General features: G+C 49.3%; 2 protein-coding genes and 1 long non-coding RNA gene across 3 annotated transcripts in view; 2 read left to right on the top strand and 1 right to left on the bottom strand.

The window, feature by feature from the left end:
* KIF17 (kinesin family member 17) overlaps nt 1–17578 on the top strand; it is a 30002-nt gene extending 12424 nt beyond the window's left edge. The window contains exons 9-22 of the mRNA XM_054222106.1: nt 18–248; nt 1436–1582; nt 1994–2095; nt 4642–4831; nt 8317–8769; nt 9833–9927; nt 10621–10768; nt 11807–11895; nt 12025–12149; nt 15021–15252; nt 16157–16415; nt 16633–16700; nt 16820–16940; nt 17031–17578. Coding sequence (XP_054078081.1) covers nt 18–248; nt 1436–1582; nt 1994–2095; nt 4642–4831; nt 8317–8769; nt 9833–9927; nt 10621–10768; nt 11807–11895; nt 12025–12149; nt 15021–15252; nt 16157–16415; nt 16633–16700; nt 16820–16940; nt 17031–17164 — 2394 coding nt within the window. The 3' untranslated portion in view covers nt 17165–17578. The remainder of the gene's footprint in view (nt 1–17; nt 249–1435; nt 1583–1993; nt 2096–4641; nt 4832–8316; nt 8770–9832; nt 9928–10620; nt 10769–11806; nt 11896–12024; nt 12150–15020; nt 15253–16156; nt 16416–16632; nt 16701–16819; nt 16941–17030) is intronic.
* Nucleotides 15513–17908, bottom strand: LOC128918211 (uncharacterized). The gene is made up of 3 exons (XR_008469465.1): nt 17765–17908; nt 16223–16321; nt 15513–15616 (listed from the first exon to the last, which is right to left on the bottom strand). It is a non-coding gene; the product is annotated as an uncharacterized LOC128918211 (long non-coding RNA).
* A 163-nt stretch (nt 17909–18071) lies between these two features.
* On the top strand, nt 18072–23078 carry DDOST (dolichyl-diphosphooligosaccharide--protein glycosyltransferase non-catalytic subunit). The gene is made up of 11 exons (XM_054222658.1): nt 18072–18230; nt 19045–19155; nt 19422–19508; nt 19886–19989; nt 20866–20960; nt 21313–21406; nt 21505–21653; nt 21951–22098; nt 22227–22347; nt 22439–22545; nt 22627–23078. Exons 1-11 carry the CDS (start codon nt 18092–18094, stop codon nt 22774–22776), a joined length of 1305 nt encoding a protein of 434 aa, XP_054078633.1. The 5' UTR covers nt 18072–18091; the 3' UTR covers nt 22777–23078.
* Nucleotides 23079–23470: the final 392 nt, after the last annotated feature.

Below are 23470 nucleotides of genomic sequence, written 5' to 3'. Positions count from 1 at the left end.
GAGCTGGGCCTTGAAACATGGCCTCGGAGGCGGTGAAGGTGATCGTGCGCTGCCGGCCCATGAACGAGCGTGAGAAGGCTCTCGGCTGCAAGGCGGTTGTCAGCATGGAGAGCGCGCGGGGCCAGTGCTTCCTCCAAAACCCCGCCGCCGCTAGCGAGCCCCCCAAGCAGTTCACCTTCGACGGGGCCTACTACCAAGAGCACAACACGGAGCAGATCTACAACGAGATCGCCTACCCGCTGGTGGAGGTGAGTGGTGCCCCAAGCAAGGCAGACGCAGCCAACACGTAGCTCGGGACGTGGGCTCAGGAGTTCTACGTGGGCAGGTGATCCCTAAGTGGAACTGATTTACGGACAGAAACAGCCCCGTCCACTTCTCCGAGAGGTTGAGCTGCAACCTCAGCGTGCAGAGGAAGGCAAAACAGCCTTCCAGCAGTAGGCCGGGAAATTGGGAAGAAAAAAGAACATTTTCAGCAGCCAGCGGGGCACTGAGGATAGAATTACATTTAATTGGTTTAGGCGGATGTTTATATGAAAGATGAAACCCTCCCGGGCCCTTGAGAGGGTAGCTGGAAAGAAACTGCGGTGGCAAGTGATGTGAGGGAGGGGAAGGGGGACAAACAAGACTCCTGATGATTTTAGGGACTTTTTACTATCAAGTGAGAAACTTTAAAGATAGGGAACCTCAGCCTGTTTTAGAATAGCAAAATGAGAGGGGATATGTTTGATGCCTGTTAACACACCAGTGTGGTAAACAGATGAAGTGGGAAAGGAAACAGTTAAGCAAAAAAACCCTAAGCCCCCCCAAAACCCCAATTTTGTTAGAAGAAGAAACAGGGATAAAATGGCCAGTGATAAATTTAAGATGGAAGTTCCTGATCAGGAGAACGACCAGGATCATTGGGCTAATAGATTATTTATTTTCCTTTCATTTCAACCTTAACAAATCCAAGTATCTTTTGTTCCTACCGCGCTTCTCTGAAACAGGAAAAAAATGAAAAAAATGAAAGTAAGTCCTTCTTTCAGCCAGCTTTTCAAGAGAAGATGATTCTAAGCTAGAGACCATCCCTTTGGCTACCCTACAATCAGCTGACATTCTAGTTGTCCCTCTGGGTTTCGTAAGATTTTCTGCCCTATGGCAAAAACATTCTGGTCTGCTAAGTGTTGTCAACTGCCCTTCCTCTTTTCAATACCTGCCTTTCTTCAAGTTTTCCATTTTTGAGAGAAAAGTGCCAATTTACATACTAGCAGAATGCATTTTTTTATTATTATTATACTCTGAGGGCGTATGAAGATCAAGTAGTTGTTTGAAGTTTACTTCTAGCTCTTCCTTTAAAATACCTTTTACGAGGTGGGATGGATTCTGGACAATGCATTTCCAGTTATGCAAAGGGTGAAGCTAACGGCTATTTTATTTAGTTTTCCTCCGTTTCCAGGGTGTCACCGAAGGCTACAACGGCACCATATTTGCCTATGGCCAGACTGGCAGCGGGAAGTCATTCACCATGCAGGGAATCATGGATCCTTCTACGCAGAAAGGCATAATACCCAGGGCATTTGAACACATTTTTGAGAGCGTACAGGTAGGTGTGTAAGGATGCGAGAGAGATTCTGCTGTAAGATGGTGTGATATCGAGACAGATGATTTTTGTATCATACCCCAAGGAGTGAGTGCCGATCGCACTCGGGAGCAAGAAGGGCGCCGGGCTCTTGGGTATGCTGCCTCTCATCCTAAAGCTGAGGCCCAAATATAGCCAGGTGAACTGCGCCCTCATCTCTGCTGACTTTATGGACTCACACTTGAGATGTTTAAGGTCTGAAAGTCCCTATGGTGAGTGTGTCGAGTGGTTACACCTGGGAATGAAATGCCAGGGGAGATTTGATGAAGTGCTGAAGGGAGGTGGGCACCCAGCTGGCGCTGAGGATCTACGTGGGCTGCCTACTTGCCTTCATTTTGAGAACCTTACCCAAAAATCATTCCTGTTTTTATGCAGTGTGCTGAAAATGCCAAGTTCTTGGTGAGAGCTTCCTACCTGGAGATTTACAATGAAGACATACGAGACCTTCTTGGAGCTGATACCAAGCAGAAGTTGGAGGTGAGGTGGAGTCAAGTGTCTTAATTGGGAAGTGCTTTAATTTGCTCAGATAAGTGTTGCCATGAATGTTTCGCCAAAGTGCAATAATACGCTTTGTCAGAAGCAGAACGCCAGAATATGAAAATACAGTGATGAAAATCTCCTCTCAAGGAGATTTTGAGGGACTTTAGTGGAAGTTTTGTGGCAGAAGGAACAGGATCCAGTGCTGTGCATCCTGCTTGATAGTGGCCGGTGGCTTAGCAGAAGCTGCATGAAAATCATTACCGGACAAGGATGGAATAAAGTGCTCATGGGGCAACTTCTTCATAATCCTTTTCATCTCTTGGCTCTCTCTAAAGCAGGAGGATTCTGTGCCTTATAAATGTTTAATCTGATCCAGTGTAGCTGTGGATGATCTCATTATCTGTCTAAAACAAAAAAGGCTGGTCCTTTTTTGAGGGGACACAGCAGATATGTGGAACGCACGGGGAAGGCGGGCAGTTTCCAGGCATGCAGGAGGGTCAACTTTCCTGAAATCCTAATCAAGGGGCTGATTTTTATAAAATTTACCTTTTGGTGGCTTTGCAGATCTTTTTGCTTGTATGCCTGGGGGAAGCTGCAAATCTCCTGTCCTAATTTACTTCCCTGCAGGACTGCCCTTCTGAAGAAAACCGAGGCACTAGCACCATCTGCCGCACAGACGTGCCGAGATAGGGACGGACCCAAACTGCCTTATGGGGCAGATGTGGTTTTTTAACAGGCTCCTGGCTTTCAGGGAGGCAAAACCCTCTCCGTTCCGCGTTCCAAGCGTGCTTCGCCCGTGCGGTGAGGGAGGGTGGGAGAAGGAGACTCGCCGTTTGGGAAGGCGCTTGCTGCAGTTTCCCATCTTTTGTTCCACATCAGCAGTGACACCGGTTTCCATGACGACTGCAGTTGGCACTGGGAGGGCAGGAGTTGGGCAGAACAGTTTCCAGGGTAACACCATCACACTGGTGACAGCCGCCGCCTGTTGCTGCCTCCACCAAGTAATTAAGGGAGTCATGTCCTGGGGAGACAGAAAGCCTGGGCTGACCCACTGCTTTCTTCTGTGTCCCCTAGTTCTCCTCCAAAATCCCGTTTCTTATTTGTTCTTTTGCCTTTCAACATGAGTGACTTTGGTGACTCCGAAGCCCACAATCACTTCCCCAGGTGTGAAACCCTGTGAAGAGCAGGTTTTATGGAGCTCTGCAAGGAAAATGCCCCCGTCAGTCTGTCGTGGAGTTAAACAACAGCCATGTTCTCGGTTGTGTGTTCTTCGGGGACTCTGCAGCACCCTCAAATACAGCCGGGCCAACCGTGGTTCTTCTGTAGCACAGCCAGGGTTCGTCTGTAGCACAGGCAAAAGTCACAGTGTCTGAACCGTCTGGCTGCGATTCTGTAACTGGATTCATCCTGGGCAGTGATGGCGTTAGAACAAGGCTAAAATCCTGCCCCGTTCCGTTTTCAGCCACTTCTGCTCTGTTCTGTGCAGATTTTTTTACAGCAAATGCTGTATTTTACATTACTTCTTGTGGGGTGTGCATCACTAAAGTATCTAAAGATCTTCTTTGGAAGTCACACTGCCAAACACAGTGCCTGTCACTCCGTGACACTGAGTCATGACAACCATATCTTGATATCCCAGCTGACACGATAAAGATAGAGCTTTGGTTATGAACTCAGCAGCTGTGGGGCGTAACGTTGCTGTTGCAAATGAATTCAGCTCGTTTAAAATTCCCAGTGCGGAGAGAGCTTCAGAGGGAGCTGGTGTAGGAGTGCAGGGATCTCTTGATTGTTTTGTATTTTTTATGTAGGTTTGATGGATCATTCAGGATTTCGAACATTTAAATTGTTTATTAGCATGCGGTATGAAATTTTTCTTCTGCATGATTGATAATTGCTGAAAAGGTGCTGTTAGGTATTTCACACTCTGTTTCTATCCGGGTGCCTGAATATGATTTTAGAGCATCTTAAAAATGAACTAATCTGGAGAAAAATCGTTATAGTCCGCCTGTGCGTGAGAGGTGTGACTTTGGGAATTTTGTCAGTGAGATCAAGACGCCCTCTGAGAGCGGAGGGGTTCAGCAAAGCACCGGTAACAATATCTGTGACTATTGAATTTGTGCTTTGATTTTAAAAAAGCTCCCTATGACTGAAGAGATATTAGAGCCTTTGCCATAATGGGTGAAAAACATTTCAGTTCTTTTTTTAAAATCTGCGGCTTAATAATAGGGGAGGTAGAAGGCGGCTCAGCGCAGGTTTCTTGTGGCCTGGGAGATGTCTGAATCAATCAGCAAACTTTTAACTTTAATTCTTTTTGTCTGCGGAGCCATGAAGGTGGTTCCTTCTTTTTGGGTGATTTTATTCCTCCTTCAGAAATACGAAGGCTTTTTGGTGGCAGCCGGATATGTGTTTTGCCGTACTGCGGTTTAATTTCTCCACATGCAAAACTGGCGTAGCCCTCGAGCTTCTGACCAGTTCCCAGCGCGCCTTCCCGCAGTCTCGGGACGTCTTGTTTCTAACCTGTGTTGCCTTGTCCCTGTTTGCAGCTGAAGGAGCACCCAGAGAAAGGGGTGTACGTGAAGGGCCTCTCCCTGCACACCGTGCAGAGCGTGGTCCAGTGCGAGCGGATCATGGAGACAGGCTGGGGAAACCGAGCAGTGGGTTACACCCTCATGAATAAGGACTCTTCCCGCTCCCACTCCGTCTTTACTGTCAATATGGAAATCTACACCGTAGGTAAGTAGCTGGATGTCCTGCGTTAGGCCTGGGCCTAGAAGAGCGTGGAATTTGCGTGTCACCAGTCACCCCACAGCAAAACTGAAGACCCTAAACGATTTTAGGTGCAGTAGGAATCAGAATTGTGCCCTGACATGGGCATTCTTCACAGCATGAAATAGCTCAGCACTCAAAGTCTTTTTTTTTTTTTTTTCTTTTTTCCCCCCTAAATTCCCCCTTGGGAGAGAAATGTCTGACACTCAGACTGGCAACATATTTAATTCTCCTTTCATTTCTTTATCTTCTTAAACCTTTATTTCCAGCAAAGGGTGCTAAATCTCTCAGCCCATACAATGGCTTGGAGTTCGTACATTGTACAGCCTGGAGAAACTTCTGTCGTTATCTGTCTCGTCTGACCTCCTTCACAATGCAAGTCAGATCACTTCATCCAACGATTCCTTCACTGAACTTAATCACGGGACACATCTTTTAAGCAAACAGCTAATCTGGGGTTTAAGATGGAAAAAAATAATCCCTTACTAATATTTGAATGACTGATTTTTCTTTCTCGAGCATCTCATTTCCATTAGCGTTTCTGTAGCTGATAAAGCTGCTTCGCTGGGCCTGAACACGGACGTCAAAAGGGTTTTTTCTGGGACTGAGAAAGGAATTAGTCTCCTATATTCTGTCTAGTCCTTGACCCCGGCTGAGGCTGTGAACAACATGGCTTCGTTTTCTTCAGCTGTTTCAGTCACGGGGAAAGTTACACAATGTCTTCCTAAATTGTGGTTCCAGATGTTGGTGACAGTACCTCACTATCCAAAATGGGTTGTGTGGAGGATTTGGGGAATTTCTCAATTAGCACAGTTGGGGGATGCTAATCCTTGCATTACATGGGTCTGTAAAATCCCAACTTTAATCCTAACAAGGAAAAAGAGTATTTACTCTCCTCTTTTGTGTTCCAGATGGGTGCAGGGCTCTTAATCTAGCCTGCAACCATGTCTCTGATTTAAAGCTTTGAAAACTTGTTACACAGAACAGGATGGCAGGTGGGGAAACTTGCGGCTTTGGCAGTTAAATGGAAGACAGCTGGAATATTTGAGGAGAAAGCTGAGGGTTCTGGCACAATCCCTGTAACTGGATGGTTCTACTAGGGTGATCATTAGTTGAAAGAGTTAATGAAGTTGGTATTTATCGTGTCATCTCTAGGCTTCAAGAAGAGGTGCATGGGGAAGTTCAAACGCATTTTCCAGTTCAGCCTGTAGTTAAATTATAATTTACAGGCAGTTAATATTTTAAAGGATTTATTTGCAATTATGTGGAATAAAACTACTCTTTTTTTTTTTTTTTTAAAGTAACAGATTCAAGAATTATGGCAAATACCACCTCTGGCTGCAGATGTATGATATGCACAAGTTACCGTCAGTGTTTTTACAGTATTTAGAGTCACGGATGTTTTATTTCTTTATATTATGCTTAGGGATTGATTTGTTAATGCGAAGGATGTCGTAGATTTGGCCAGTGCCACCAGAACTGGCTGATGGGCTGTACAAGAATTAGGCGGGCAAGATTTTTGGGCTGCTGGGGGCATGTTAGCAAGAGTCTGGGGACCTCGTTACACCATGGAAACTAAACCGCTAAGCTCCAAGATGGAAACAAACAGCCTCTGTGGGTAAAAGGACTGGCAGGAACCAAAACAACTTTTTAATTGCCCAACAGTGTTTACATAAACTGGGGGAAGGAGGGAAAGGGTTAGAAAAACTACTTTTTGTGACTGTCCAGCACTCAGAAAGGGTAGTGAGAGGGTGCTCTATTTAAGCTCTGTCTGGTGGGGTTTTTTTTCCCAATTGTCCCATGTCTTGACATACCAGTAAGATCTGGAGTAAAGCAACAAGTTTGCTCGGCAGCAAACGTTAAGTTCCACGGTTAACAATCTGTTGCTGTAACTGGGGAAATATCCTGGGGCAACAGATTTTAGATTTTTTTTGGTGTTTACCTGTGAACTTTAGACTTTCCCCCGTGCATCGGGTTATTTATTACTCGTGTTTAGATATTGTCCACAGCCATAAATCTTAACTCTGTCTAAATTCAAGGCTAGGTTTTCTAGAAGGCTGTCTGGAAAAGGGTGGACTTGGTTAAAATCCTGATGCTCTTTTTGCTTGGAGCGCTAAAGGAGCTCTTCCCTTGAACTTGGATTGTAATCGTGAGGGATGACTGAGACATGGGCATCCAAGAGTGTGGTCCAGCGCTGAGGACAGTAGCCTGTGATTTGGGAGCGTGCGTCCAACTCTTTGCTCTGCATGAGGCTGGGAAAGTTAAGTAGCCAGAAAACCCGAGGGGTTCCTAAAACAACTGGGTGTGTTTTCTCTCAGTCAGAGGGAATTTGCATCACCACGTTAATCTGGCCTCAAAATGCCGGTCAGGAAGCAGATATTACATGCGTGAGGTGTGCTTCCCAGTAGCTGGGGAGCTGTTAACTTCAGCTCACATCTTCTCTTGCCTTAGAGCATTACAATGGGAATGGCTCCAGCTCACTGGGTCTGACTCCTCACTCACTGAGATCCAGCTCTTCATCCGGGTGGTTCGGGCCCAGCTCAGTCCTGATTCCTTGCCGTTTTCCTGTTTCTTGCATGCCTCCCTTCATTTTACTTTCTTGCTGAGAATGTCACGAGTTGAGGAGGAACAGATGCCGCTGAGCATGCCTGCGTGCTGAATCACAGTGCAGTTTTACGGCTATCTGGGCGAGAGGGGAGATCTGCTGGGCTTCTGGAACATTCGAGCTGTCTCGGGACAGAAAACCAGATGGTGGTCCTTGATGGTATCCGACAGGATGTGCTTTGTCTTTTGAAGCACAGCAAGAAACTTCTTCAGTACATCCATTGATTAGGGTAGGATGGATTCCAGTCTTGAGAAAAGCTGTAGTTTGGGAGTTCATGGAAAGACCGTTTCCCAACGTAGTGTCTATTCCAGCCTTTCCACGGTAGTCTGTAGGGTCACCTTCCTGCCTGTCCCTCCACATCGCGTAGGAGCCTGTTCTTTTGCCTGTGCTCTCCAACTATCCCTGCTCCAGTTGCTGCCTGTTGACTCCTCGTTTCATGCTTCTCCCCTTGTTTCGCTCCAATTGTCAAACATTGTTTAACTTCATGAAACAATCTGAGGAGGAAAAAAGTTGTATAAACTCATGGTCTGACTGTGTTAATTGCAGTGGGCTTTGCATGAAATGCTAAATGCTGTGGAAATATGCGGATGGTGTGTGTGTGTGTTCAGAGCTCACTGGGAGACTAAGAACAGGCATGAATTTTTACTGTGCAGGATCTCGTTCAGGAAAGCGCTAAAACATGTAGTTGTAAGATTAAGTAGGTATTTATTTACTTAAGGGAGTCAGGGCCCAAATGCAGACAAAGAACAGGGCTTGAACTGGAACGTAATGCCAAGAAAGTCCTGTTTCTTGACTGTTAAGATGCTTCCTCTTAAGAAGAGACTAACCCGGAATTATTTTCTTGCAGATGAGCGAGGGCAGGACCACCTTAGGGCCGCAAAACTCAATTTAGTGGATCTGGCAGGAAGCGAGAGACAGTCAAAAACTGGAGCCACGGGGGACCGGCTCAAAGAGGCCACCAAAATCAACCTGTCCCTCTCAGCTCTGGGCAACGTCATCTCGGCCCTAGTCGATGGCAGGTGTAAACACATCCCCTACCGAGACTCAAAGCTGACCAGGCTGCTGCAAGATTCCCTCGGAGGGAATACCAAGACACTGATGGTAGCTTGCTTATCTCCAGCTGATAACAACTATGACGAAAGCCTCAGTACTTTGCGCTATGCTAATCGAGCGAAAAACATCAAGAACAAGCCCTGTATCAACGAGGACCCCAAGGATGCTCTGCTGAGGGAGTATCAGGAGGAGATTAAGAAGCTGAAGGCCATTCTAGCTGAACAGATGAGCACGAATAACTTGTCAGGTAGGAGAGCCCTTACTGGCTGGAGAGATGTTTTGACAGAAAAATGTGGTTTTTACATGTAAAATGCTTGCTGGATTTCACCTCAACCTTTCCCTTGCCTGTTGGAGGAAGAGTTCTCCATTCTGGTAATGGACTTTTCCTTCACTGTTGTCCAATTGACCTTATTCCACCAGTAAAGACCATCTCAGTTATCCGGTATTTTCAATAATGACAAGTTCTGTTAGAAAGTGCAGTTGTGGTTAAAATCCTCAGCTCTTCTTGGTCATTTTGGCTAGAATTTGGTCAGTCACGGTAGAGAGGTTTTGGCTGGCAGAGCAAAAATGAGTTGCAAAAGACATAAAATTATAAAATTCTTTATTAAAAAAAATATATATATATGTTTTCAAATTTAGCATTCAGCCCCTGTTCTACTACACTGTGAATTTTTGACACCGGAAGAAAAGTTTTGCTCTGCTGGTGGCACTGCTTATGGAGAGCAGCACCATCCTCTGAGGATCCAGCCCAGCCGCAGCAGACTCGCTCTTTGCCGGGAAGTAGGAATGGCAAATGTGGGAACCAGTGTGTAAGAGCAATCTTTAGGGAGCTGATCACCTTTTGAGAATTATTCCCTAAAAAAGGGCAAGTTTCAGCAGAGAAATAAGGCTGTAAGTTTTTTTCTTTTTTTCTGCCACCTTCCAGAAACAGCTGTGAAGAAAGGAGGCAATTTCCTTCCACCTTTCGTCTCCTTCCCAGTGTCTTTTATCTACCAAATCAGTTAGCATAGCCCTGGAAACAAGTCTCCCGTTATTCTGTGAAAGAGATTAGATTTATATTTGCTTTCGTATACCCAAAGGTTAAACCTCTCCCCCTCTGCTCAGCGCTGACTCCTCTCCCCACACCTATGGAGTCCCAGGCCAGTGGGCGTTTTGGCAGCCCAGATGCTGGCACACGAGCACACTTCAGAGGAGCGCACGGATTGCGATGTTCTTCGCTGGCAGCCAGGTTCTTTGTTCTCTTTCCAGGCATTCTCCAGGCATCCCACCCAGTAATTGTGAGTGATTCTTATTTCTGCTTTGCTTTGCAGGGCTTCTACCTGCTGAGACTGCTCGCCTGGCAGCAAAGCCAGCTCCCCTCAAACCCCAGTTAGATCTTGAAGCAGAGAAGCAGCTGATGAGAGAGGTAAGTCAGGAGGGGGTATCCCGTAGTGTCTTTGACTAAAGCTTGTGGGTTTTTATAATAATCATTACAAACATGGTGTAGGGCTGTGTGGTTCAGCCTTTTCAGAACACTTCTCTTCCTATTTTTTGGTCATTGGGCTTCTCCTATGGACAGAATGTGTGTTGATAGAAGTTTTATTTACAATGTCGCTTTCTCTCAGCATTGTTCCCACCACTCTGGAGATGAATTGGAATGGATCCGCAAGAAGAAGTTTTGACGTACATATAGCAGGAAGGGGAAACTACACGTGAAAGTTAAGGTTCCTCCTCCTGTCAGAGGAGGGAGAAGTAGGTGGGAGGAAAGCAGTAGTCAAAGATGTTAGGAGCAGTATGGAGCGGGATGAAGATAAAGAGGGGATATGGAGCCAGGAGGAAGAATGAGGAGTTGGGCCCAGAAGGAAATGAAACTCTCTCCTTGCTCTTTACAAAGCTCCTCCCAGGGCAATGCATCCGCCCAAGACAGCGGTTTCTGGGGTTAACTAGTCACCTTCCATCAATACTGTGTCGACTTAAATCACAGAAAAAGACAACGAATACAGGACGGTAAGGTTTTATCGGGGTAGACATAAGATGTGACCTAGAATGGACCTAGATGTGACCTTGTGTAGAGTCAGGAGCGGGGCTGTCGCGTCAGGCTGTCTGCTGTGCTTTTCAGGAGTACGAAGAGAGGCTGACCCAACTAAAGGCCAGCTACGAAGCGGAACAGGCGTCCCGTGCCCGCCTCGAAGAGGACATCAGTCGCCTGAGGAATCACTACGATCTCAAGCTGTCTGCTCTCGAGGAGAACCTCAGGAAGGAAGCAGGTGTGGACAAGGCAGGTGGAGGGTGTGTGGCACAGGCTGAGGGCTCCCTGATGCTTTAGGCACGAGCAGACACAGACTGTTTTTTGCAAAGTCAGGTTTGTTGCAGCCACTGCAACCTTTAAAGTGGCAGCGACTGCTACTGCAGCAAGCGCTGCCTGGCAGCAACAGCAGCCCCTGCTCTCAACCCTCCCTTTTCCACAGCAGGAGCAGTAACTCTGGCTCTCCTGAGCCACTCATGAGACTGCCTTTGCCAGCTGTGTCCTATTTCCCTGGATTCTTTTCCCTATCAGGACCAGCCGAGCCCTACCCTATAAGCCTTGAGGCGATGAAATGTCATTTTTTGCCCACGTAGCCGTTGAGTTTCTTCTGACTTCGGGCAGCGTTTCTCTCGAGCAGAGGATGGAGCTGTGGAGATGACTGGTCTCGGCAGGCGCTGCTCTGTCTTGATCCGATTGGCTTTGCACAACTCACACGCCCAAGACGAGGGTGACTGCCGCAGTCTCTTCCAGCGCATGCAAATGCGATGCAGCCCTGGGGCTCCCGGTGGATTATCACCACCATCGCTTTGCTGGAGGATGGATATTCTTCTCACACACCTATAAATTGTTGCCAGCTATCCTCATTACCGCTTCTCATTTATACTTCCACGGTGCCCCAGAGCATGTTTTGCAATGTGCTTGTACAGCACTTATTGCCCAAAATTAATTCTTGAACCTATATTCTTCATTTTTGATGCTATCACTTTCTAAGGCACAAGGTTCTTTTTTTTTTTTTTTCCCCCTGATTACAAATGTGCACCCCCAGCCTCTGAAACAAATTATTTGTGTGCGAACACGAGGACACAGGCTCTCCCAGCCCTGTAAAATCTGCATTCCTCACCTGATATACCCTCTGCATCTTTGATAACAGACCTTTTCCTTCCAGACACAGACTTCGTAGCTTTTGGTGAAGATTTTCTGTGATGTTTCCACAGATTCATGCTCTAGTTTTGCAGAGCTCGTTGCTGACGTTGTGAGTGTTTCCTCTTTTACTCTTCAGCTGCCACGAGGACTGAAACTACTCCTGACGAGACACCTTTGCCTGAAGACTCTGTTGCTGCAGCAGATGAAGAACCAACATCAGCGCAGGTACCCTTCAGGCTACTTCTCTCCCCCCAGGTTGAATAAACCCGAGTGGGTAGAGTTGTGCTTCATCTGTCCCGGTACTCACACTGTGTCTTTTCAGAGCCGCAGCTTTTGGTTTCCTCTTCTCCTCAGGCCCCAGGAGCGCCTCGGGCTTTCCCAGACGCTGGCGGTGCGAGCCGGGGGAGCGCTGGAGCAGAGGTGGCCGTCCCTGCTGAGGGGACTTCATTGCCTGCAGAGCAGCAGCAGGTGCTCGCCAGGTCAGTGACTGCGCCGCTCCTGCTCCCTGCCTCCTGGGCACTGCTTACAACACACACAGGCACGAAACAACCTTGTTCTTCCATCACCTTACAACCGTCGAGCTTCAGCCCTCAGTTCAGCGCAGCACAAAACTAGGCAGGCGCGTATTCTTTACCCCCAAATTAACTTTGTCCTATTTGGGCAGATGAATAGCTGTTAGCTGTGGCGTTCGGTGAGGCCAAGTGCCAGAATTATGAGAGGAAAAATCTGGAGAGGTTTGTGTCGGCAGATGTGGATGCAAAAAAGCGTGCTTTCCTGATAACAAATCCTGCCTCGATCTGTAGGCAGGGAAATCTTCTCCTTCTCTGGCTTTTTGCAGGTGTAATTTAGAAGAAGTTTATAGAGTTGAGTCTGGCTGTCGCTGACGGAGCTTAAGTGCCCAAATAGCTTGGAGGCGGCCTCCTCGTCCTCTTAAAAGAGGTTTTTGAAGGGCACTTAGATCCCTCTCCTATCAGTACAAGTAAGGTAGCCGGCCTTCCTGCTGCTCGCTGCACACATAGATGGAATAGAGTGCATCCTCCACGACTCTCCTATGTGACTGAGCTCACTTTTGCCTCTAACTCACACATCTGACAATGTTTGCAAGACATCAGCTGTAACTGCCACCAAAATTTCCCAAAAATCACATTTTAGGGGCAGCATTAGACCCAGGGTCTGGAGCAGAGGGCTGGGACGTGAGGAGTGCAGTCACGCTTGGCCCATCTCGGAGGCATCCTGTCTGGAAGGTTTTCTTCCAGGCAGGAGACATCTTGAGAGAATTCCTTTAGTCCAAGTACAACACAGTGTATATAATGAAATAATAATGGGGGTTTAATGCTGTTTTAGAAATACACACTCTAAGCAAATTCTGCTGATTTCTCTCCCTCACTCTGTTGCATGGAAGTATATTAAAATTAGGAACGCTTAACGTAACATATATTGTGGACGATGGAGTTTGATTCTGCAAAGTCTTGTGTTTTTTTAACCATCTTTCAGCTTTGCTGTGAGCTCCTGTGGCGCGTGCTCGTTCTGTTGGGCCTCTCCCAGCTGAAAAAGGAGCGATTAAGAAATCTCAAATAGCAGTGTAATTTGGGGGCAGTTCTGTCTATTAACGGAGAGGTCTCCAAAGAAACCCTTCGTTTTGACTATATATCAAATCTTAGTAGTCCTACTGCAGCGGTCCTTTTTGTGACAAACAAGCGAAAAATGCTCTTCCAATTACGTCGTTAAAATCAAAGTTTTCTGCAGATGAGGCAGGAGGGTTTGGTTCCGCAGGCATGGGGATTTTCAAAGCCGCCTGTGAAAGGCTTTACGCATCAGGATGGCTGCGAGATCTCTAATACTCACTCAGCAGAGCAAGGATTCAAGCACGCATTAAGCAAAGGAAACCGAAGGCTACTTGGCAAGTGCAGTACAGTAGAATAGTAGGTCATCTCTGGTGGAGAACGAGCTCTTTCGGATGGGTTTGAAGATAATTAAGAGGCTATTATCAGCAGAGGTTTTATCAGCAGTGGGATTTTCTCCAATTTGAGGCAGCGCTGGCCAAGCTGAGCTATCTGCTCTGCTGCAGATCCCCGTGCAGACACAGTTCTGGAGCACGGCTTTATTTCCGTGTCGGAGCGTACGGAGCCGTGCAGCGTGGGCATGAGACCAGCTTGGTTTCAAATGTGGGTCTGTGCCAGTGCACACGCAGCAACACTGAGGTCACTCAAGTCATCAACCCTGGCTGATACTGCCCCAAAAAAGAACTCGTACTGTGTTTTCCAGCTGTACAACTCCCTTATCCACCACTTAGAATATTTCTTTGTGTAATTTTGGTGCCTTTTGTGCTTGCTTTGAGAGTGTTACAAAGCAAGGAATAAGAATTGAAATACAAATTCCACAAAATGTGTTTTTTTTGAAATAATTCTGTGAGTGTAAATGCAGATTTCCAGACATATGTGCCGATGAAGGTGCTCGTAATAACATGCACTTTGCCTTGGGTCCACAGGAGTATCTATGACAGGAACTGTAAAGAAATTGGAATTTGCCATGATTACTTAGGGCAGCAAATCTCGTCAGAAATCACTATTTCTGTTCTGTGTCTTTGTCCCGTCCCACTCGGTTGGTGAGGGTAAGGTTAATTTTTTAATTCTCTGTGCGGTAGCCGGAGTAACGACAATTACTCCAGAAGTTTTAAACAAATTACGAATTTACTTAAACTCGGCGGAACTACATGGATAGAGGCTTGGCAAAACCTGTAACAATATTACTCTTAAACTCAGTGGAATTACAAAAGATAGCATTTTGGTAAAAAGGACATCGCCCTTATGTGCTGGAAAAGTGAAGTCAGAGGCAGACAGAGAGGAGGAGAGAGAGAGAGATGTGAGGAAAGGAGAAAGAAAAAGGAAATATATCACCACCCTTGGATCCAGTGATGGTCTCTGCTTGTAGCCGTGGTCCTCAGGTGGCCAACGTGCAGGGAAAGCGTGTCCTCCTTTCTTTTAGACTCAAAGTGCTCGCCCTGACAGGCAGGGACTCATCACCAAGCATGTGCAGGGGTTGCCCAGGAATGCTCCAGAAAAGGAGCACGCGGAGCAGATGTTCAGGAATGTTCCAGAAATGAGTTGGTGGGGTGTGGGGGTCTCGGAGACCTCACAACCCCCTCCCTGCATGCGCAAAAGCCAGTTAGCGATGCCCCTGCCCCCGTAGGGTCTGTCTGCTCACCTCTGCTAGTGTCGGGATGGATGTTTGCGACACTCGCTCGTTTTGATAGTCGGAGCTCTACGGTCTTCCCAAACGTCGGTCAGGTAAGGCCGTGGATCCTCTGCGCCCATGCAGACGGTTCTTTGTGCCGCGCTTGTCTTTTCCAGGCTGCAGATGCTGGAGCGACAGGTGGTAGGAGGGGAACAGGCTGAAAACAAGGACCTCAAAGAAAAGCGTAAACGCCGGAAAAAATACGCGGATGAGCGGAGGATGCAGCTGGTGGCTGCCCTGCAGCAATCTAACGAGGACAGCAGCGACTGGGTCCTGCTTAACGTCTATGACTCCATCCAGGAGGAGGTTCGAGCCAAGAGCAAGCTTCTGGAGAAGGTGCAGGAAAAGGTGAGCAGCTCCCCGCTATCCCCGCTCAAGATCCAAGGGAGCGTCTCCCTCCTCCCCTGCTTACCTGGTTTTTATGGTTACGGAGGTGTTTTAGGGCAGTGTGTTTAGAGAATGACTCTGCCTGCGTCAAATACTTCATACACGTGCCTGCGTTCGTCGCTATAAGCTTGTTTGCGTGCGTTTTTATGAAATATCAGACGCAGCAGCCCTCAGGGTGAGGAATTAAGTTGTTAAAAACCCAAACCCCACCTGTTTTAGAGGCCGGAGGGTGGTGTCTGGCCGTGGGAGAGGATGCGGCTCCCTCTGCTGCCCTGCGCCATCTACTGCACAGCTTCCTCCGGCTCCGATTGTCACACCTGGGCTCCTGGAAGAAATTACGCCGGGAAAAATTTTCGGGGGGGGGGCGGGGGGGGGGGAACAAACTACAAAAGCAACGCCCTTAAATTTTAGGCACGCTTGAAAATCTGTTTTGCTCTCATGAGGCAGAATCAGAGGAGCATTAAAAAAATCTCCGTGTGTGTGCGCGCAGTCCTAAATCTGCACGTTAAGAATTTGCTTTATTCCTGTGTTTAGGTTAGCAAAGAAATATTGCACCTTTTTCATCGAAGTTAGGAACTCCCAAGAGTTTGTTATCACTGGACGCAGACAACACTAGTCAGATTAATTTAAGGTCCAGTCAAAGACTCGGTACTTTGGGGAAACGCAAGAAATCTTTCATTAAAACAGACGTGGAATAACCTCCCTGCACAATCTCATGACAATTCTTAATTATAAATTAGAAATCTTCCCAAATATCGAAGCTTTTCTTTGTGTCTTTCCATCCCTCTGCCTGACAAATTCCTGTCCTGGCAGTAACGCTCTCTCCTTTATAATCCCAGTGATTTACTTTGGTTTTATGTCCCAGCTGCGGGCTGCCGAGACCGAGATCAAAGATCTGCAGTCGGAGTTTGAGCTGGAAAAGATCGATTACCTGGGCACCATCCGCCGCCTGGAGCGAGACCTGCTGCTCTTCCAGCAGCTGCTGGATCAGGTGCAGTCCCTCGTCCGCCGCGATTGCAACTACAGCAATCTGGAGAAGATCAAGCGCGAATCCGTCTGGGATGAGGAAACGGGCTGCTGGAAAATTCCAGAGCCCGTCGTTCAAAAAACCCACCTGCCCGCAGGTGAGAGGCTGCTCCTGGGCTCGGCAGGTCATGTCTGGGCTCCTAAAATCTTCCACCTACAGAAAGTTTGTCTAGAAAATTTGAATATTAACATCATCTAACGCAAAATGCGGTACGGATCCTTTGGGAATCTCCCTAAGCTCGGAGTGGTGTTGGGGATCGGGGAGCTTTAATTGCTCTGGAGCTGACGACCCTTTAACGCCGTCTCTCCCCACAGCGGTTCCAGCCCTGCCGCAGCCCCAGCCTGCCCGAAGCAGCCCCGCGGCCGAGAGCGGAGACTGCACGGTACGCTGCCTTTCTCCTCCCATTCCTATCCCATTTTATCCATTTTTGCCCTATTTCTAAGCCATAACCCGAGGGCTAGCGCAGAGCCCGGCGCCGCTGACAGCGTTTTACGCTTCCAGCCAGAGGAGGATCGCTACAAGCTGGTGCTGAACCGCAGCGACAGCGAGACGGCTGCCAACAACTACTTTGGACCCCGGCGCGCCAGCCGCATCCTCCAGCCCGACCCGTCCCGGCACAAAGGTAAACCTTCATTTTTTCGCAGGAGGTGGCAGGTTTTTGGTGCCCGGTGAGGGCCGGTGCCCACCGCCGCCCCTTCCCCTCCTCTTCCAGCTCCCCCGGGGCACGAGGTGGCCGCCCTGCTCCGGCCCCGGCCATTCCGCCTCCAGGCCCTCGCCTTGACCCCGCTGAATGCCAACACCAAGCGCAAAAAAGGCAAAGGCGGCTCCGGCAGCCACCCCCTCTGACTGCACAGTGTCCGGCCTCGCAGGATGATGCCAAATCTCTGTGGGTTTGCACCCAAAACGCTCTTGCTCTACGTCAGGGTGTGGGACAGAGGGTGAGCTCATTGTCACGGTGTCGTCTCGCCCCCCCCCACCTGCAATAAACCAGTCTGACGTCGCTGTTTTGAGGTCTTTTACTGGGAACTCCACCTCTTACCAAAAGCATATCTTGAAAATGTTATTAGCAACTTGTGGTGAAAGGCCTTAGGTATGTTCTCACAAATAATGAGGATTCTACCCTTGAAAGGAACTCCTAATTAAGGGGGAGGTATCATATCACTCTCGAGGAGGCACATCGAGCATAAAGACCTTGAAGATGGTACTAACGCATTTTGAGAAGTTTAACTAACTTGGCGGGAAAGGGAAAATTCTTAGTGTCCCAAGCTGGACTACCTTTGTTAGAATACTAAAAATCATGCCCATAGGTCAAGAAGACCCTCGCCCAGGGGAAGACCCTTCCCCTGAGCACGCGTGGTAGCTATAACTCGATGGCGTGTAATCGTCTGTGAATTACTAACCCACCAAATACAGGTACTAATATTATAATAATGTTGTAAATCGTACATAAAAATCGCGCGGAGAGTCCTGAAAGGGGCGATTTGTGGAAACCACCGTGCACCCAGCTGAAATGAACAATCCACGTCCCGTCCTGCCGTGTGAAGACCGGTTATAGCACGCCAGGAGCGGAGCCCGCCGGACCCGCCGCCATCTTCCCCCCTCCCTCAGCGGCGCTACGGTGGCCGCGCAGGGCGTCACGCCGGCGTCCCGCTGATTGGCCGGCGGCGAGGAGCTGTCTGGCGGTGATTGGACGGGATGGGCGCGGCGCCCGGCGCTGATTGGCTGCTGCGCGGCCCCAGCCGCTTCCGGGGAAGCTTGGCGCCGGCGAGCAAGATGGCGGCGGCCGCGCTCCGTCTGTGGTGGCTCCTGGCGGTGGCGGTGGCCGGCGCTGAGGGAGGGCCCCGCACCCTGGTGCTGCTGGAGAACGGCAACCTGCGCGACACGCACTCGCTCTTCTTCCGCAGCCTGGCGGGTAGGGCTCGGGGAGGCGGCTGGAGACCCCCGGCCGGGCTGGGGGAGGAGGCTAGGATCCCCTGGTCAGACGGAGGGAGCAGGTTGGGGGTCCCTGAGGGAGGGGCGGGTGTTTGGGGTTCCCTCGTCAGACCGAGGGAGGAGGTTGGGGTTCCCCGGCGGAGATAGAGGGGTTTGGGGTCTCCTGGTGAGACTGAGGGAGCAGATCGGGGTTCCATGGGGGAGAGGGGGATGTTTGGGGTCCCCGGGACGGGCTGAGGGAGTAGATCAGGGTTCCATGGGGGAGAGGGAGCAGATGGGGGTTCCCTGGGGGAGAAAGGGGTGTTTGGGGTCCCCAGAACAGGCTGAGGGAGCAGATGGGGGTTGTTCCCCCAGCTGTGTCTGTGTTTTAGGTCTCCTGCAGCATTCAGCCTTGCTTGATGGGTGCCAAAGGGGCATCCTTGCAACAAAGGGGCTCTTCACGGGCATGATTCCCCTTGGTTTTGTGTGGGGACACCTCAGTGGTGCTCCCAGAAAGGCCCTGAGCGGCTTTTTCCAAACCACCGCTGTTTATCGAGGAAATAAAACTCAGAATCTTGATGCTGCTTTGCTGCTACATGTGTCGATTTGGTGAAACGTGAATCATAGAGTACCAGGTTGGAAGGGACCTCAAGGATCATCTCGTCCAACCTGTTGTGGCAAAAGCCCTGTCTAGACAAGATGGCCCTGCACCCTGCCCACCTGAATTTTAAGAGTGCCCAAGGACGGAGAATCCACCACTTATTCCGATGTTCAGACCGTCAATTTAAGTTGTCAATTTTGTCTGGCGGCTGCAGACAGGGGCTTCGATCTCACTTTCCGGACAGCGGATGATGCGGGCCTGTCCCTGATAAAATATGGAGAATTTCTTTATGACAACTTGATCATCTTCTCGCCATCCATAGAAGGTAAATGCAGGAGGGGAAAACTCAAGCGCTTTTGTAGCTTGGTGGCATTTTTGGAAGGGTATTTCTGACTGATTTGTAAATTTAAATTAAATTTTGCACTTTGGATGTTTGTGTCTTGTACCCAGTATCAAACTGCAGATGCTTCCAGGCCTTTAATGGTGGTTCTTTCAGCCACGATAAAAATGATTTGGTGTTTTGCTGTGGTTTAATTGTGCTGTGGTATTATTTCTGTGACCTAGTAATGAATTTCTGGCATGTCCTTTCAGATTTTGGTGGAAACATCAATGTGGAGACCATCACTGCTTTCATCGATGGCGGCGGCAGCGTCCTCGTCGCCGCCAGCTCGGACATCGGTAAGTACAAACGCTCGTGGGAGCAAATTAGTGCATTTCAGCTACTTCTTGTGACAGGCACCTACACTGCTTATGCTCTGCAGTGAGCAAATAGTTTATTCATCCTTCTCTGAGTTCCTGCAACAAAAATGGCGAGAAAACACCGTTTCTCTTTGTGAACCTCAAGGTTTGTGCTGTAGGGAAATGGGTGAGAAATAGCCTTTATTGACATTTTGAATGGGGATTTAGATGATGGAGGTTGTGATGCGCCTTGGGGTTTGGCTCATAGAGGGCTGAATGTGTGACTCTGAGCTGAATTTACTTTTTATTTTGAGTGCTGAGACTGGCGTCACATCCCAAACACGTTGCGTAACAGAGGATCTGTTCTGTCCTTCCAGGCGACCCGCTGCGAGAGCTGGGCAGCGAGTGTGGCATCGAGTTTGATGAGGAAAGGACAGCTGTCATCGACCACCACAACTACGATATATCCGACCCTGGCCAGGTAAACAGCTTTGTCTGCACGTTTTGGGTTTTGTTAATGAGAATTTAGATGTAAAGGTTCAGGGATGAATCTTCTGTCCTTGTTTTCCCTTTTTTCTTCCATCTGTTCTCTGTTTTCTCACCTTCCTCCCAACAAAGTCATAAATGATTCTGCTTGACAGCGTGCCGTAACACTGCAAAGCTCTGCACGGTCGGGGTCTCTGCCCTCAAATCCGTCTTTCTGAATTCCCTGGGTTTGATCTTTCAGATTTTGGTTTCAGATTGCCACCGTGGCTCAGGCAGTCACAGTGCGATTAGTGGCGGTTTTGAACCACTCTGAAGAGTTGGGGGGAGAATTTCGCCTGTGGGTGAAGCGCGTCAGACACCGAGTGCAGGGCTTTGTATGTGGGAAGGGAGACTTTCAGTCCTAGAGGTCCATATAGAAACGTATATACTTCTACGATTTTTTTTCCCCTTAGTGTCATCCAGCACTTTAAAACCTATTATTAAGGTTTGAACTAAATATATTCTGCTAATTTTTATTTAAATTAAACTGTCGGAGCAGTACATGGATGTTGTCTTAGTTTAAGGATGAAAGTTGCTAAATATGGGCAAGTAAAATACTGTAGGTATTGCTGTCTGTATTAAAAGGTGGTTTACATTTCCTTATGTACCAGTATTAATTTAATTCCATCATACTTAAGCAAAAAAGTACTGGCTTCTAGGTTTTTAATTGAATTGTAACGTTCATCCAACAGCTGCTCGGTTTTAATTGTCTGTAAAAATGATGTTAACTTTCAAATAGCAAGAGAAGCTGTTGCGTGTCGTTAGAACCTAGTGAACATCACCCCCGGCCCCTGCGGCGCACTCAGGCCGGTCTCTTCTCGTTTCCTCGCAGCACACGCTCATCGTCGCGGACACAGAAAATCTCCTGAAGGCCCCCACCATTGTGGGGAAAGCGGCGCTGAACCCCATCCTATTCCGAGGAGTCGGGTAAGCGACCGGCAGCGCAGGGCGGGGGCTCTTCTTGGGGAAACCACGCAAAAAATACCGGTGTTGCTGTGAGGTAAGCGCAGGGCGAGCTGGCTGTGACTCTTGTCGAGCAATCTCGCTTGATTTCGGATAACGACAAAAAGAAAATCTCCTAAGCAGCTTAATTGTTGACTTAGCAGTGTTTCTGGATGTAAATTAGCGAAGCTTGACTATATATCTTGAGGAAATATTTCATTTCGTGGTGTGTGGGGTTGCATCCAGAGGGTGAGGAGGTTCGCGTGGCCGTGCGTTCCTCGGAGGATGGGGCGCTCGGGGGGCTCTGGGTGCTGCTCACAGCGCCTCTCCCTGCAAGGATGGTGGCTGACCCTGACAACCCGCTGGTGCTGGACATCCTGACTGGCTCTTCCACCTCTTACTCCTTCTTCCCGGATAAGCCCATTACTCAGGTACGCCCGGTTACTCTTTCTCCTCTTCTGGGCTACACTGCAACTAAACCCTTCAAATTTCAACAACTAAACACCGCCCTAAATGCATTCCCTTTCAGTACCCGCACGCGGTTGGGAAGAACACCCTCCTGATCGCGGGACTCCAAGCCCGGAACAACGCCCGTGTTGTTTTCAGCGGCTCCCTGGATTTCTTTAGCGATGCCTTCTTCAATTCTGCCGTGCAGAAAGCTACCCCTGGCTCCAAGAGGTACGTTGGATTCCCACCGTCCCTGGCTGAGGAATATTTGGGGAGTTGTTTGAAGAAAATACCGGGAAACAGGCAAAAAATAGTCATGTTTTGGGGGAAACAGCAGAGAACTTGAATTAAATTCTGGATGACCCTTTTTTTTGGCCTTGTGGAGCAAAACGCTTTGGGAAGCAGTTCCCTCCTTTAACCCTGGCTAGCTTTTTGTTACTTCCATATCTTTTAACGGTTCAATTTTTGGCATGCGGTGTATTTTGTTGGCGCGGCTGCCGTGCTTTCTCAGCCTTCCTTGGTCCGTAGGTACTCGCAGACGGGTAATTACGAGCTGGCCGTCGCCCTGTCCCGCTGGGTGTTCAAGGAGGAGGGAGTGCTGCGGGTGGGAGCCGTGTCCCACCACCGTGTGGGGGAACTCGCGCCTCCCAATGCCTACACCGTCACCGACCTCGTGGTAAGGCTGAGCCTGCGCCGCGGGAAGGAGGGGACGTGGGAGCTGAAAAAGGAATTTCGGAGAATTTGGGGTGGAGGTTCGTTTTCAGGCGTCGCTCGTTAACTTCACGCGTCGCGGGTTGGTCGCAGGAGTACAGCATTGTGATCGAAAAGCTTTCTGACGGCAAGTGGGTCCCCTTCGACGGAGATGACATTCAGCTGGAGTTTGTCCGGATTGATCCGTTCGTGCGGACCTTCCTGAAGAGGAACGGTAGGTTTCCCTCCCCACCCCGACTCGCTTTGGGGCTGTTTTCACCCCTCAGTTTCCTCACGTCACTGGAACGTCACCGTCTCTTCCTCAGGCGGCAAATACAGCGTGCGGTTCAAGCTGCCGGACGTCTACGGTGTGTTCCAGTTCAAAGTGGATTACAACCGGCTGGGTTACACCCACCTCTACTCCTCTACCCAGGTAAGGCGGCGGGGATGAGTCGCTCCGGAGGGAAGGGTGCCCGGGTGCCGGGCTCACCGGGCGGCTCTCCCCCCACGCCAGGTGTCGGTGCGGCCCCTCCAGCACACGCAGTACGAACGGTTCATCCCCTCGGCGTACCCCTACTACGCCGGCGCCTTCTCCATGATGGTTGGACTCTTCATGTTCAGCATCGTCTTCCTGCACATGAAGGAGAAGGAGAAATCCGACTGAGCTCCCTGTGGGAGGAACGGCTTGTTCCCCGGCACCACTTGGGACCCCCGTCCGTAACTGTGTGAGGACTGGTAGGTGCCAGAGACGCTGTGGATTTGTGTTTTGGTCTTTTTATTTTTACACGTCGGGGGGATTAATAGGAACGAAAATGAAATTTTGGGGGGAAAACTGTCACCGAAGCATCTGCAAACCTGGAGCCGTGACGCGGATGAGTTCGCGCTGTTTGTCTCGCCCCGCCGTCGGGATGATTTTGGTTGGAGATTCGCTGCCTTTTTGAAATAAAGTCTCGTTCCTCTCCTGGGTGGAAGCAAAATGAATTCACCGCCTGGGGCTTTCGGCTGTGTCCCCCGACTCGGTGGCGCCTGGGGACGTGTCCCCACATCACCCTCGCGGCTCAGGGTGTTCGTGGGGGGGCTGTTGCGGGAACAGTCGGACGACGCCGAGGCCGGAGCAGCCGAGAGGCAAAATGGGGAGCCTGGGGCGTGCAGAGGTGCTGGTGGTGCCCCGAAAACCACCCCGAAGGGTCCCCAAAGGCACAGCGAGGAAGACGGGGCACCCCAAAGGCCACACTCTGCCCCAAAAAGCAAAGAGGGGGGTTCAGGGACACCCCAAAAGTGTCACCGAGGGTCTTGGAGCCCCCCAAAATGCCCAGGGAGGGGTGTGGGGAGGACAACGCAGCCGGAAGACGCGATGC

Source organism: Rissa tridactyla, chromosome 16 (genome assembly GCF_028500815.1).
Source record: "Rissa tridactyla isolate bRisTri1 chromosome 16, bRisTri1.patW.cur.20221130, whole genome shotgun sequence".
In the NCBI taxonomy this organism is placed as follows: domain Eukaryota; kingdom Metazoa; phylum Chordata; class Aves; order Charadriiformes; family Laridae; genus Rissa; species Rissa tridactyla.
This window is presented reverse-complemented; position numbering and strand designations above follow the sequence as displayed.